Source organism: Engystomops pustulosus, chromosome 5 (genome assembly GCF_040894005.1).
Source record: "Engystomops pustulosus chromosome 5, aEngPut4.maternal, whole genome shotgun sequence".
Taxonomy (NCBI): Eukaryota; Metazoa; Chordata; class Amphibia; order Anura; family Leptodactylidae; genus Engystomops; species Engystomops pustulosus.
Window position 1 is genome coordinate 4,319,617 of NC_092415.1, and position 15,759 is coordinate 4,335,375.

Below are 15,759 nucleotides of genomic sequence, written 5' to 3' on the forward strand. Positions count from 1 at the left end.
CGGACATTTGGGCGCTATTTTCTGTTATGGGGGGGGGTCACCGCTCGGAATAACCAGTTTTTTATTTTGATAGATCAGGTATTTTGGGACGCAGTTATACCTAACGTGTAAGTTTTTTTACACAGTATTCATTACAGTGAGCCACTGGCTCGTTGAACAAAGATGGCGTCGTCGGTATCGGAAGGGTTAATACCTGCAATCAGAGCGAGCACAAATGAAGAGGGTTCAGCCCGCATAGATGGAAACATGTTGAAAAAGTAGGGATTTGGACTTTTGGGGGCTTTTTTCTGTTGTGGTGTTCATACCTGGTAATAATCTTTTTTATATTTTGATAGAACGGGCATTGTGGTTTTATATGTGATCTAGGGAAAGGGACGGACGTCCGATTGGCTCTCTCTTTTTTTTAAAAAAAATTTGAATGTCCTCCCCACTGTTCTGCCTCCCCTCAGCGGGCCGCCCGAGGCACATTGTCATAGGTGCCTAGTGGCAAATACGGTCCTGGCTGTAATAATATATTACACTACAGTAATAACCAGCTTCATACCTTCTCTACCAGGGAAGCGGATCTGTGCTGGAGAGAACCTGGCCCGTATGGAACTCTTCCTGCTCTTCTGTGCTCTGCTCCAGAAGTTCTCCTTCACTCTCCCCCCGGGGACCGAACGTCAGGACTGCAGGAAGCTGAAGCAGAACAAGGTCCAAGCCCAGATCTGTGCCAAACCTCGGCCCGGGTCCTCCACAGCCTGACCGGAGGAGGAGCGAGGCCCCAAGATAAGGGAGCAGAGGGATTATGGGAGTGATAGGCGTATAATATAAAGTTTAGATTGTGAGCTCTTGTGGTCAGGGATGATGGGAATGATACATTGGCCCAGATTAATAAACTGGCTGTGGCAGTTTTCTGTCTAACTGTGTCCGCTGCAACACAAAACTCTGCACCTAAAGGGGCGTTCCGGAGCACATTTGTATATGTTGGCAACTCTGACATAATTGTGGTGAACCGACGTGTTACCCGAATATTTCCGATTTGCGACGATTTTCCCTGTATTGCCCCGGGTTTTTGGCGCACGTGATCAGATTGTGTCGCATCGGCGCTGGCATGCACGCGACGGAAATTGGGGGGTGTGGCCGAACGAAAACCTGATGGATTCGGAAAAACCGCCGCATTTAAAAAAAAAAAAGTGTTGCTGGACACGCACTTACCTTCACCAGGAATAGGCCGGTGAACTTCAGTTCGGCGGACTTCAGCGCAGCAGCGACACCTGGTGGACATCGGAGGAACTGCCTTAGTGAATCTTCCTCACTGCCTTGCTAATGATACGTCGGGGCCATTGTGTGCGACATGAGATTAGATTGTGAGCTCTTTGGGTCAGGGATGTTGGAGGTGATGTTTAGATTGTGAGCTCCGGGGGCTTTTATGATTTGTGCGCTTTGCTGTGGATGTATTATGGGCCGATGTTTGCTCATGGTCCAAAATATCCTACATGAACCCAAAATACATTACATTTTCATGAAACTACGTATCTACTTCTAGTCAACATAATTTATTTTGTGCTTACAGAATAAAAATGATTTTGTCTTTGCAGGACACTTTTTTGCCCAGATTTATCATAAGTAAAACTAACTACAAAATGCTACTCTGTGACAAAATTCTATTTCTGTGTTACAAATTTCTAATTTGTTAGACAAAATATTATTCTGTGCAACAAAACTCCATTCTTTGAGAGAGGAACAGGTCTTGGAGGTGGCACCGGTGGCTCCATGCAGGGACCACTCAGGATGGAGGATACACCAAGAACCTGCCTGGTACTAGTGATGGGTCTGCTCTAAGAGCCGGCTCCGTATGGTGCACAACGGGTGTAGGCTCTTCGCAGAGAGGCGATGACTCACTTACCACCTCTTATTTTTGGACCATGTTCCCTTTTAACTAAAAAATTTCAGGTTAAAAGTGGAGTGGGGATGGGTGGCCGTCTGCGCCCCTCCTTTTCCCTTATTCCCAATCTATCAGTATGACTGGTGGTAGTGCACACCTGGGGTGTTCATATTCTCGTGTGGAGATGTGGACAGTATGACCCTCTACCTCTCATGGTTGGCGGCCTGCAAAAGATTCCCTATGTAATTACATAGGGAGACGTTCAGGAGCCAGAAGAGCTGGATCTTTATAGCGAGAGGAGCCTAATGATCCAACTCACTATAAAGTGTTAGACTCCCCATCACCACCTGGAACTGACCAGTTTGTTTAATGAATGTTTTGGGGGAGCCCATGACACTTTCACTCATCATTGGGGCACGCGGTGGGGGGGACCTGCAGCTATGGACAATCCAATAATGGCAGATTCTTAGTTCAATTCCTTCATTTACACAGAGGAGATAATTTGTTGCAGCCTGAAAAGGAGTCCAAGTCGTCCCTTTACATGGATAAAGGTGTCACCATTTGACTTGTTCCCATATAGCAGTGATGGCGAACCTTTTAGACACCGAGTGCCCAAACTACAACCAAAACCCACATATTTTTCGCAAAGTGCCGATGCCACAATTAAAGCAGTAACTTATTCCTCCCTGCTCTTTCACAGGTTTAAATTGCAAAGGCACCTGAGGACATCAATACAGTAGAAATCATTGTAGTTTCCTTCCAGGGTCCTTGGACGGCAAGAGGCCTTGAGTCCTGTCTGGCGAACTTTGTGCTCTGTGATTGTGCGGGTGCCCAGAGAGAGGGATCTGAGTGCCACCTCTGGCACCAGTGCCATAGGTTCGCCACCACTGCCATATAGTGTCTCCTCCTAGACTCTGATAGGTCATTGATGGACATAATCCCATTAGACTTGTGTTCATATAAGGTCACATCATAGACTCTACAATTGATAGACAAAACTCTGTTAGACTCGTCCCATATATAGTCTCCTCCACTCGTTCATAGATGGACACAACCCCATCAGACCCGTTCCCAAATAGCGGCTCCTCTTACATTCATTCTTAGACACATTGGGGCAGATTTATCAAGCAGTCTGAAAGTCAGAATATTTCCAGTTGCCCATGGCAACCAATCACAGCTCCCCTTTAAAATATTCATGAGCACTGGTGAAATGAAAGCTGAGCTGTGATTGGTTTCCATGGGCAACTGGAAATATTCTGACTTTCAGACTGCTTGATAAATCTGCCCCATAGTGTCAGATTTACTTACCCGGTCCATTCGCGATCCAGCGGCGCGTTCTCTGCGGTGGATTCGGGTCCGGCCGGGATTCATTAAGGTAGTTCCTCCGCCGTACACCAGGTGGCGCTGCTGCGCTGAAGATCATCGGAACGCACTGGAATACACCGAGCCGGGCTGAGTGAAGGTAAGTGCAAGGACCGCAAAATAACATTCTGCACCACAAAAGCAAATTTCTCAAAATCACAAAATGCTTTTGGATTAGATAAGTTCATTCTTTGTCACAAAATGCCTTTCTGTAAGGAATTTATGTCAATCAAACAAAATTACCAACCAATGAAATGCCTCTTTTAATCACAGGTTATTGGGGCAGCATTGAGGCTGTAAGCCACAGCTCTGCTCTCATGCCGGAAGTTGTCTGAATATTCTTCCACTTCCTCCTTTGGTCTCCGCTCTCTGCACTAGTGACGGGAAGTCCAGCTCTTTTTATTGAGATGAATCATTAGGCTCCTAAAAAAGGCGGCTCTTCTGGCTCCTGAATGGCTCCCCATTTAATGTATAATGGGGAGCCTCACTCCAGCCAGACACCCCTCTCCACACCACTTTTAGCCCAATTTTCTTGGGTTAAAGTGGGCATGGCTGCCTGATTAGGAGAGTTAAGTGAGCAATCTGCTCTCTACAGGGAGCCGATTCCCGTCATTCACATAGAAGAGCCGGTTCTTAGAGCAGAGCAGTGGGAGCAGAGCAGATGGAGCAGGATTTAACAGGATAGTCCTGATTTATCAGCACTGTCCCACCATCACAGGTGGTTGAGAGACTGTCCCACCATGCACTGGAGGTGCAGAGCCGTGACCAGGAGGCAGGAGCAGATCCTGCTCCTCTACATGTCTCTGTAAATCTGTCTACCACAATCTGTTTCTCCTGTGGCTCTGAGATGACTCAAAAGAGGGGTCTGTGCCAGCCAAGGGGAGGATCTACCTCCACACATCTAGCGGGAATAGAGACGTGTGAGGGTAGCTCCTACCCTCAGCTGGTGCTGCCCCCTCCTCCGAGTCATCTCAGAGCCCTGAAGAGAAGAGAAAGCAGGACTGCAAGGGAACTGTGGAAAGGTAAGTAAAGTTTTTTGTTTCATAACTAGGAGCTGAGAAAGACCACAATATAAGGGAGCTGGAGGAAAGGAGGCCACAATATGCAGAGGATGGAGGACAGGAGGCCACAATATGCAGAGGATGGAGGACAGGAGGCCACAATATGAAGAGGATGGAGGACAGGAGGCCACAATATGAAGAGGATGGAGGACAGGAGGCCACAATATGAAGAGGATGGAGGACAGGAGGCCACAATATGAAGAGGATGGAGGACAGGAGGCCACAATATGAAGAGGATGGAGGAAAGGAGGCCTCAATATGAAGAGGATGGAGGAAAGGAGGCCACAATATGAAGAGGATGGAGGACAGGAGGCCTCAATATGAAGAGGATGGAGGAAAGGAGGCCTCAATATGAAGAGGATGGAGGAAAGGAGGCCACAATATGAAGAGGATGGAGGACAGGAGGCCTCAATATGAAGAGGATGGATGACAGCAGTCCATAATATGATGGAGGCCACAATATGATGTGGATTGAGGAGAGGCGCCACAATATGAGAGAAGAGGGATGCCACAATATGAGGCAGGACAACAGGCCACAATACAAGGTGGATGGAAGAGAGAGGCCACACTATGAGGTAGATGGAAGAGTGAGGCCACACTATGAGGTAGATGGAAGAGAGAGGCCACACTATGAGGTAAATGGAAGAGAGAGGCCACACTATGAGGTAAATGGAAGAGAGAGGCCACACTATGAGGTAGATGGAAGAGAGAGGCCACACTATGAGGTAGATGGAAGAGAGAGGCCACACTATGAGGTAGATGGAAGAGAGAGGCCACACTATGAGGTAGATGGAAGAGAGAGGCCACACTATGAGGTAGATGGAAGAGAGAGGCCACACTATGAGGTAGATGGAAGAGAGAGGCCACACTATGAGGTAGATGGAAGAGAGAGGCCACACTATGAGGTAGATGGAAGAGAGAGGCCACACTATGAGGTAGATGGAAGAGAGGGGCCACACTATGAGGTAGATGGAAGAGAGGGGCCACACTATGAGGTAAATGGAAGAGAGAGGCCACACTATGAGGTAGATGGAAGAGAGAGGCCACACTATGAGGTAGATGGAAGAGAGAGGCCACACTATGAGGTAGATGGAAGAGAGAGGCCACACTATGAGGTAGATGGAAGAGAGAGGCCACACTATGAGGTAGATGGAAGAGAGAGGCCACACTATGAGGTAGATGGAAGAGAGAGGCCACACTATGAGGTAGATGGAAGAGAGAGGCCACACTATGAGGTAGATGGAAGAGAGAGGCCACACTATGAGGTAGATGGAAGAGAGGGGCCACACTATGAGGTAGATGGAAGAGAGGGGCCACACTATGAGGTAGATGGAAGAGAGAGGCCACACTATGAGGTAGATGGAAGAGAGAGGCCACACTATGAGGTAGATGGAAGAGAGGCCACAATATGAGGTAGATGGAAGAGAGAGGCCACACTATGAGGTAGATGGAAGAGAGAGGCCACACTATGAGGTAGATGGAAGAGAGAGGCCACACTATGAGGTAGATGGAAGAGAGAGGCCACACTATGAGGTAGATGGAAGAGAGAGGCCACACTATGAGGTAGATGGAAGAGAGGGGCCACACTATGAGGTAGATGGAAGAGAGGGGCCACACTATGAGGTAGATGGAAGAGAGAGGCCACACTATGAGGTAGATGGAAGAGAGAGGCCACACTATGAGGTAGATGGAAGAGAGAGGCCACACTATGAGGTAGATGGAAGAGAGGGGCCACACTATGAGGTAGATGGAAGAGAGGGGCCACACTATGAGGTAGATGGAAGAGAGAGGCCACACTATGAGGTAGATGGAAGAGAGAGGCCACACTATGAGGTAGATGGAAGAGACGCCACACTATGAGGTAGATGGAAGAGAGAGACCACAATATTAGGTGGATGGAAGAGAGAGGCCACACTATGAGGTAGATGGAAGAGAGAGGCCACACTATGAGGTAGATGGAAGAGAGAGGCCACACTATGAGGTAGATGGAAGAGAGAGGCCACACTATTAGGTAGATGGAAGAGAGAGGCCACACTATGAGGTAGATGGAAGAGAGAGGCCACACTATGAGGTAGATGGAAGAGAGAGACCACACTATGAGGTAGATGGAAGAGAGAGGCCACACTATGAGGTAGATGGAAGAGAGAGGCCACACTATGAGGTAGATGGAAGAGAGAGGCCACACTATGAGGTAGATGGAAGAGAGAGGCCACACTATGAGGTAGATGGAAGAGAGAGGCCACACTATGAGGTAGATGGAAGAGAGAGGCCACACTATGAGGTAGATGGAAGAGAGACGCCACACTATGAGGTAAATGGAAGAGAGAGGCCACACTATGAGGTAGATGGAAGAGAGGCCACAATATGAGGTAGATGGAAGAGAGAGGCCACACTATGAGGTAGATGGAAGAGAGAGGCCACACTATGAGGTAGATGGAAGAGAGAGACCACACTATGAGGTAGATGGAAGAGAGAGGCCACACTATGAGGTAGATGGAAGAGAGAGGCCACACTATGAGGTAAATGGAAGAGAGAGGCCACACTATGAGGTAGATGGAAGAGAGAGGCCACACTATGAGGTAAATGGAAGAGAGAGGCCACACTATGAGGGAGGAGGAAGGAGGCCACAATATGAGTGAGAGGGGAGGTCAGGAGGCCACAATATGAGGAAGGAGGATGACCACAATAAGAAGGAGGATGGAGGACAGGAAGCCAGAATATGAGGGTGGATGGAGCAGGGAGACCACAATACTAAGTGAATGGAAGACAGAGGCCACAATATGAGGTGGATGCAGGTGGGAGGCCACAGTATGAAGAGGATGGAGGACAGGAGGCTACAATATGGAGGACGGAGGACAGCAGTCTATGATGGTGGCCAAAATATGATGTGGATTGAGGAGAGGCGCCACAATATGAGGGAAGCCACAATATAAGAGGGATGGAGGAGGGTGTCCATAATATGAGGGAGAATGAAGGAAGGAGACCACAATATGATGGAGAAGGGATGCCACAACATGAGGGAGGATGGCGGACAGGGGCCATAATATGAAGAGGATGGATGAGGAAGACAGGCCACAATATGAGGAAGGAGGATGACCACAATAAGATAGAGGAGGGAGGCCACAATATGAGGAAGGATAGATGGCATAATATGAGAGAGGGAGGCTACATTATAAGGGAGGATGGAGGACAGATGGCCAGAATATGAAAAAGGGTGGAGGCCACAATATGATGTGGATGGAGAAGGTAGGGAGGCCACAATATGAGGAAGGATGGAGGAAAGTAGGCCACAATATAATGGAGGAGGAAGGCCACAATATGATGGAGGAGGGAGGCCACAATATAATGGAGGAGGAAGGCTACAATATGATGGAGGAGGGAGGCCACAATATGATGGAGGAGGGAGGCCACAATATGATGGAGGAGGAAGGCCACAATATGATGGAGGAGGGAGGCCACAATATGATGGAGGAGGAAGGCCACAATATGATGGAGGAGGGAGGCCACAATATGATGGAGGAGGAAGGCCACAATATGAGGCGGATGGCGGAGAGAGGCCACAATATGAGGGAGGCCACAATATGAAGAGGATGGAGGAGGGAGGCCACAATATGAGGGAGGTAGGAGAACAGAGGCCACAATATGAGGCGGATGAAGGACAGGAGGCCACAATATGAGGGAGGCCACAATATGAGGGAGTATGGAGGAGGGAGGCCACAATATGAGGAGGAAGAGAGGGAAACAGCCACATAATGAGGAGGGGAGGTGGTTTAGGAGTACAGAAAGTATTATCTGTATATAAGTGAAGGGGAGATAAATAAGTTGAGTTATATTAGTGGGTATTATGTGGGTTCTTAGGTGGGGGGTGGGGTTAGCCACAGGAAGGAGGCATTATTCTGTTTTGGGGGATATTAAGGTTGATACTATACCGTGTTTGTGGTGGGGCAAGGGGTTGGACAATGGACGTGGTTTAGGGAAAGAGAGAGGGCCTTTTTGAGAGGTATATGCAACATCCCCCACCGGGGCCTAGCCTTTTCTTGGGGCCTGGAGGCAGCCAGATTTATCCTTGCCTGTCCAGGCAGAAACTACCGCTGCTAATTATCTCTAGAAGTACCGAATGATACAGGGGGCTTATTCGCAAAGCCTCCTAGGCCTCAACTCATCATCTAGAACACAATGGGGGGTCATTTACTAAGGGCCCGATTCGCGTTTTCCCGAATATTTCCGCTTTGCGACGATTTTCACCTCAGCAGCTGACACTCCAGAGGACAGCACCTCTGTTGAGGAGCCTGCAGTTCCTAAAGTTGCTGCCGGGTGCCCCCAGCCGGCTGTTTCTAATTCTGCACAGGATCCTGCTCTGATCCCGGATCCTGCTCTCGCTGGAATTGAAGATAATACAGAGTAATCCCTATGGGCTGTAGCCTTTTACAGGTACTTTGCTTATTGTAAATATTTTCTGCTATTTGCTACTCCCAGTTGGGCTGCGACCACATATACCTCACAGAGCCAGAGACTTTCCTGAGACTCGTCTCCTATTTATTACAAGTCAAGAGACTTTCCTTGAACTGTCACTCATTTATATATGCTATGTTAGCATCAACCTCTGCTCACGCAGAGCCACCACTCCCAAAGGACTCTGTCCCTCCACATCTAGAGGAGACCCTTTGCCTGCACTTTTCCCTGCACAAGGGCTGTGCCCAGAAGATGGACTTTTTCCTTAAAGCTTTCTGCAAGACTTGCCATAGAGGAAAAGTTGATATTCCAATGTTTTGCACTCAATGCCTTTCATTTTCAGGAATGGACATTTTGTTTGCATATCCTATGCTTTTTTATCCACAGGAAAATGGACATTTGCCATTTTGTATTGGTATTGCCATGTGTTTGTAACATTCAAGCCAATTTCCCATTGGGCTGCCAAAGCCAATGTGTGTTACATGATGTTTGCACAACTGTCATTTATTGTCAGTAAGTTTGCACTTAACCATTTCATAGGCTTTGCAGGTCTGTAGTGAGACTGTGCGGACCATCTTATATGTAAATCCTGACCGCAGGCTTAAGCCTCAAACCGAAGCTTCATATTATTATGGTTTCTGTAAACCGGTGGTCTTTAGGGGACCGGGGGTGTTCATCCAGTAACACCTAGATGCCATACACCCAGGGTAAGACCGTAAGACGGCAGGTAAAACTGTATTGTATGCACTACATATACTGATTAGTGTATTATATTTGTCGCCAAGGAAGAAGAGTTTTCGGACAAATAGTCAGGCCTTGGTGCAAGGAGTGAGTTACAGGACATGACACAACACCTTTCCCTACTATACAGTAGGTTTAAGGGCGTTAGCTACCAAGTGTCACATATGTTTTTATCTTTGTGTACCTAGTCCAACGCCAACCCAGGGGCCTGTCACCAGGACCATGAGCGGTTTGCTCCATAGCAAGTGCAAAACCTATACCATCTACACCCCTACCAGCTGTACTGTACATAGACCCTCTGGAGACCATCTACTACTGCCCAGCATTGGTTTTCTTTCTCTCATCCGGTCCATAGCTGAGCCGTGGGCAGCTCTTTCAATTGCCCCAGGGGTATGCAACAACCCTGCCAATGCGCAAGGCAGAGGAGTGTTTGCGAATAAGCCCACTGTATCATTCGGTTCTTCTAGAGGTAACTAGCAGTGGTAGTTTCTGCCTCCTGTCCTCCATCCCCCTAATATTGTCGTCTACTGTCCTCCATCCTTCTCATATTGTGGCCTCCTGTCCTCTATCCCCCTTATATTGTGGCCTCCTGTCCTCTAACCCCCTTATATTGCGGCCTCCTGTCCTCTATCCCTCTTATATTGTGGCCTCCTGTCCTCCATCCTCCTTATATTGTGGCCTCCTGTCCTCCACCCCCCCTTATATTGTGGCCTCCTGTCCTCTATCCTTCTCACATTGTGGCCTCCTGTCCTCCATCCTCTTTATATTGTGGCCCCCTGCCCTACATCCTCCTTATATTTTGGCCTCCTGTCCTCAACCCCCCTTATATTGTGGCCTCCTGTCCTCTATCCTTCTCACATTGTGGCCTCCTGTTCTCCATCCTCCTTACATTGTGGACTCCTGTCCTCCATCCTTCTTATGTTGTGGTCTCCTGTCCTCCAACCTCCTTATATTGTGGCCTCCTGTCCTCCATCCTCCTTATATTGTGGCCTCCTTCCTCCACCCCCCTTATATTGTGGCCTCCTATCCTCCATCCTCCTTATATTGTGGCCTCCTGTCCTATATTCCCCTTATATTTTGGCCTCCTGTCCTCTACCCCCCTTATATTTTGGCCTCCTGTCCTCTATCCCCCTTATATTGTGGCCTCCTGTCCTCCATCCGCCTCATATTGTGGTCTCCTGTCCTCCATCCTCCTTATATTGTGGCCTCCTGTCCTCCATCCTCCTTATATTGTGGCTTCCTGTCCTCCATCCCACTTATATTGTGGACTTCTGTCCTCCACCCTCCTCATATTGTGGCCTCCTGTCCTCCATCCCCCTCATATTGTGGACTCCTGTCCTCTATCCCCCTTATATTGTGGCCTCCTGTCCTCTATCCCCCTAATATTGTGGCCTCCTGTCCTCCATCCTCCTTATATTGTGGCCTCCTTTCCTCTATCCCCCTTATATTGCAGCCTCCTGTCCTCCATCCCCCTTATATTGTGGCCTCCTGTCCTCCATCCTCCTTATATTGTGGCCCCCTGTCCTCTATCCCCCTCACACTGTGGCCTCCTGTCCTCCATCATTCTTATATTGTGGATGACCCAAAAAGGAGAGCCACAAAAAATCATCAAAAATAAAATTAATAATGTATTTTATTATGAAATTGATACACAATGTACAGGAAAATTCTATCACATAATAGGGAAAGACAATAAGGGGAAACAAGTGGCCCCTGATGAAAAATGGGGCAACCACGAAAAGCATAAGCCCCTGCAGACACCCCAAAACCTATAGGTAAATAATAATATAAAGACAAAAATGTCTAATAAGTAATGGTAAATGATGCAAACGGGAATATGGGTAGAGAAATATCCCCTTGATTGGATCCTATGTACGATAGGGGCCGGAGGTACCTTCCGGCTCCCACTTTGCACAAAATCAAATAGAGTTCTGACGAAGCATCAGCGAAACGCGCGTCGGGGTGTAGTTCATTGGCCTCCTGGGGACCCCCATCATACCTGTCATTATGCTTACGGGTAAGAACTCTATTTGATTTTGTGCAAAGTTGGAGCCGGAAGGTACCTCCGGCCCCTATCGTACATAGGATCCAATCAAGGGGATATTTCTCTACCCATATTCCCGTTTGCATCATTTACCATTACTTATTAGACATTTTTTGTCTTTATATTATTATTTACCTATAGGTTTTGGGGTGTCTGCAGGGGCTTATGCTTTTCGTGGTTGCCCCATTTTTCATCAGGGGCCACTTGTTTCCCCTTATTGTCTTTCCCTATTATGTGATAGAATTTTCTTGTACATTGTGTATCAATTTCATAATAAAATACATTATTAATTTTATTTTTAATGATTTTTTGTGGCTCTCCTTTTTGGGTCATTGTTTATGTTGTGTGTTGAGAGCTATAGTGATATTCTATGAGGCTCTTTTTCTTCTATTGGTTTTTTTTATTCTTATATTGTGGCCCTCTGTCTTCCATCCTCCTCATATTGTGGCCTCCTGTCCTCCATCACCCTTATATTGTGGCCTCCTGTCTTCCATTCCCTTAATATTGTGGCCTCCTGTCCTCCATCCCCCTTATATTGTGGCCTCCTGTCCTCCATCCCCTTATATTGTGGCCCCCTGTCCTTCATCCTTTTTATATTGTGGCCTGCTGTCCTCTATCCCCCTCACACTGTGGCCTCCTGTTCTCCATCCCCCTCATATTGTGGTCTCCAGTCCTCCATCCTCCTCATATTGTGGTCTCCAGTCCTCCATCCTCCTCATATTGTGTCCTCTGTCCTCTATCCTCCTTATATTGTGACCTCCTGTCCTCTATCCTCCTTATAGTGTGGCTCATGTCCTCCATCCTCCTTATATTTTGACCTCCTGTCCTCTATCCTTCTTATATTGTGACCTCCTGTCCTCTATCCTCCTTATATTGTGACCTCCTGTCCTCTATCCTCCTTATATTATGGCTCATGTCCTCCATCCTCCTTATATTCTGGCCTCCTGTCCTCTATCCTCCTTATATTGTGTACCCTGTCCTCTATCCCCCTTATATTGTGTCCCTTGTCCTCTATCCTCCTTATTTTGTGGCCTCCTCTCCTCCATTCTCCTTTGTTAGTTATTTACCTTTGCCCTGTTCCCCCATAGCAGTTCTGCTCTGAGCGGACTCGGAGAAGGGGTGAAGAGCTATCTCCTCACATTCTGTGCAGAAGAGGAGACGCATGTATGGAGGAAGCAGGAAGCCTCCTCCTGGCCCCAATGCCTTGGCTGCTCTGCTGCTGTAGTGTAAAGGATTAGGAGGAAGTGGGACAAAGCAGAACATGGCTGGACAATCTCCCAACCACCTGTGATGGCGGGACAGCGGTGAAAAACTGGGACTGACCCACCTAACCAGGGATGTTAGGCAGCTATAGGACATCCCTCTGAAGGGAGACAGTAGCTGCAGGCTTGCTGATGGATACTGACCCAGAGCCTTTCAAGGAACTCCCTTTTATAACCTTTAGCAGTAATTTTTTGCACAATAGTCTGGTTTTGCCAACCAATGGGCACTTCAGGCTGTAGAAAAGAGCTACATTTAAGATAAACACTAAAACATTAACCCTCTTATCTCAGGCGCAGGATATGGCAGATGTAATAACACCTTATACCACTAGATGGTAGTATAGGATGAGGAATGAGGAGGGGGGAAGTTACCTGAATTAGTGCCCAGAGCTGCGCACACTCTGCTAACCAGACAAGGAGTCACTGGAGCTGCTTCAGGTCATTACGGCCCATCCTCATTATGGCCTAAGTGACTCAAGCTGAGAATAAGTGCAGGTCCTCAGAGAAGCTGCAGAGCCTAGCACAAACATGAGTGTGTAATAAGAGATGACACATTATCAGAATACTTTACAGTATATAAAAGCTTAGGCACAGTGAGTATAATAAGCACAATGGGGGATATTTATCGTGCATCGGCGCATGAAAGCCTCGCCGAGCCTTTAGCGCAACCGGATACATCAAGGGGCTTCAGTTTCATGATACATCCGGCGGGTGACTGTGCAGCGTTTATTTTCTATGCCAGGTCCTACCTGTAAATGTTCCTGTACAACATATATACAGCAGACACAATGGGGCACATTTACTAACCTGTCCCTGCACGATCCCCGAGGTGCGTTGTCTGACAATCCTGCACAGCTGCCGCAATTCACTAACATCATGCATGTGTCGCTTCCCCGCTCAGGTCCCCGGAGTTCACCTTCTTCTTCCTGGTGCATGTAAGTGCATTGTCCGTGTATAATGCGCTGTGCGGGGAGTCACTAAGATCCTGCACCTGATATCCTGCATATGTCGCTTCCCCGCTCAGGTCCCCGGAGTTCACCTTCTTCTTCTCGGTGTATATGAAGAAGTCCATGGCATGCGACACAATTTAAATGTTAAATCCCGTGGTTTGACCAAATCCATCGGATCGTTCGTTTCGCCCGCTCCCGATTTCTGTTGCATGAAAGCCGGTGCCGATGCGCCAAAATCCGATCATGTGCAACACAATCCCCGGCGTGATCCCTGAAAAGTCGGGAAACCCTACAAAAATGCGCCCGTGCGACCCTTAGTAAATAAGCCCCACTGACTTGGAAAGAGAACTGACCTAGCCCCTCCCTCTCCAGGGGTTTTATTATCCTGGTCAGGTGGTGGCTCACTCTCCAATCACAATCAAGTGTACATGGTGGAATACAATTGGTTAGAATTCACAAACCATTAACCATTGCTTGTTCAGGCAGGATCTACAGCTGCTAATGCTCAGGTTCTGGAACCCTCCTGGAGGGTTTGCGACTCCCTCTGTCAGCCTGGATAGGGCGCTGTTCTCAACTACTCCCCTGCCCATGCATTGGCAGGGGTGTTGCATAAGCGTTATCGGAAACCTCTGATAACGCTAACACCATAGCTCCCAACCGTCCCGATTTTGACGGGACTTTCCCGTCACGTCACGGGCAGCTATGAGATTGTCACGGATTTTCCCCCCAGGTCCCGCTGCTGTGTCCCCATAGTAAATACTTTGAAAGTCTGAACTCACAGTACAGAATGGCTTCTACAGACATCGGGAGAAGTGTCGGGCTTAGCGGAGAGAGCAGGGACCACGTCATCAGGTCAGATCAGCATCTGTCCATATATGGTCACTGCATCTCCTAGGGTTCCCCAGAGCAGACATCGGGAGGGAATCCTTTTCAGAGAAGTGTCGGGCTTAGCAGAGAGCAGGGACCACGTCATCAGGTCAGATCAGCATCTGTCCATATATGGTCACTGCATCTCCTAGGGTTCCCCAGAGCAGACATCGGGAGGGAATCCTTTTCAGAGAAGTGTCGGGCTTAGCGGAGAGCAGGGACCACGTCATCAGGTCAGATCAGCATCTGTCCATATATGGTCACTGCATCTCCTAGGGTTCCCCAGAGCAGACATCGGGAGGGAATCCTTTTCAGAGAAGTGTCGGGCTTAGCGGAGAGAGCAGGGACCACGTCATCAGGTCAGATCAGCATCTGTCCTTATATGGTCACTGCATCTCCTAGGGTTCCCCAGAGCAGACATCGGGAGGGAATCCTTTTCAGAGAAGTGTCGGCTTAGCAGAGAGCAGGGACCACGTCATCAGGCTCAGATCACCATCTGTCCATATATGGTCACTGCATCTCCTAGGGTTCCCCAGAGCAGAGATCGGGAGGGAATCCTTTTCAGAGAAGTGTCGGGCTTAGCGGAGAGAGCAGGGACCACGTCATCAGGTCAGATCAGCATCTGTCCATATATGGTCACTGCATCTCCTAGGGTTCCCCAGGGCAGACATCGGGCAGGGAATCCTTTTCAGAGAAGTGTCGGGCTTAGCAGAGAGAGCAGGGACCACGTCATCAGCTCAGATCACCATCTGTCCATATATGGTCACTGCATCTCCTAGGGTTCCCCAGAGCAGACATCGGGAGGGAATCCTTTTCAGAGAAGTGTCGGCTTAGCAGAGAGCAGGGACCACGTCATCAGGTCAGATCAGCATCTGTCCATATATGGTCACTGCATCTCCTAGGGTTCCCCAGAGCAGACATCGGGAGGGAATCCTTTTCAGAGAAGTGTCGGGCTTAGCAGAGAGAGCAGGGACCACGTCATCAGCTCAGATCACCATCTGTCCATATATGGTCACTGCATCTCCTAGGGTTCCCCAGAGCAGACATCGGGAGGGAATCCTTTTCAGAGAAGTGTCGGGCTTAGCAGAGAGAGCAGGGACCACGTCATCAGCTCAGATCACCATCTGTCCATATATGGTCACTGCATCTCCTA

At 48.4% G+C, this 15,759-nt stretch overlaps 1 protein-coding gene across 3 annotated transcripts in view; it reads left to right on the plus strand.

Annotated features, from left to right (window-relative positions):
- Positions 1-1,721, plus strand: part of LOC140132371 (cytochrome P450 2C8-like) — a 51,697-nt gene extending 49,976 nt beyond the window's left edge. Inside the window, exon 10 of one of the 3 annotated variants that reach the window (XM_072151058.1) lies at positions 557-1,701. In XM_072151058.1, the coding sequence (XP_072007159.1) occupies positions 557-744 (188 nt within the window). In that variant the 3' untranslated portion in view covers positions 745-1,701. Of the gene's footprint in view, positions 1-556 lie in introns of all 3 variants that reach the window. The other 2 variants (XM_072151059.1, XM_072151057.1) reach the window with 2 other exon arrangements.
- The last annotated feature ends 14,038 nt before the right edge of the window (positions 1,722-15,759 follow it).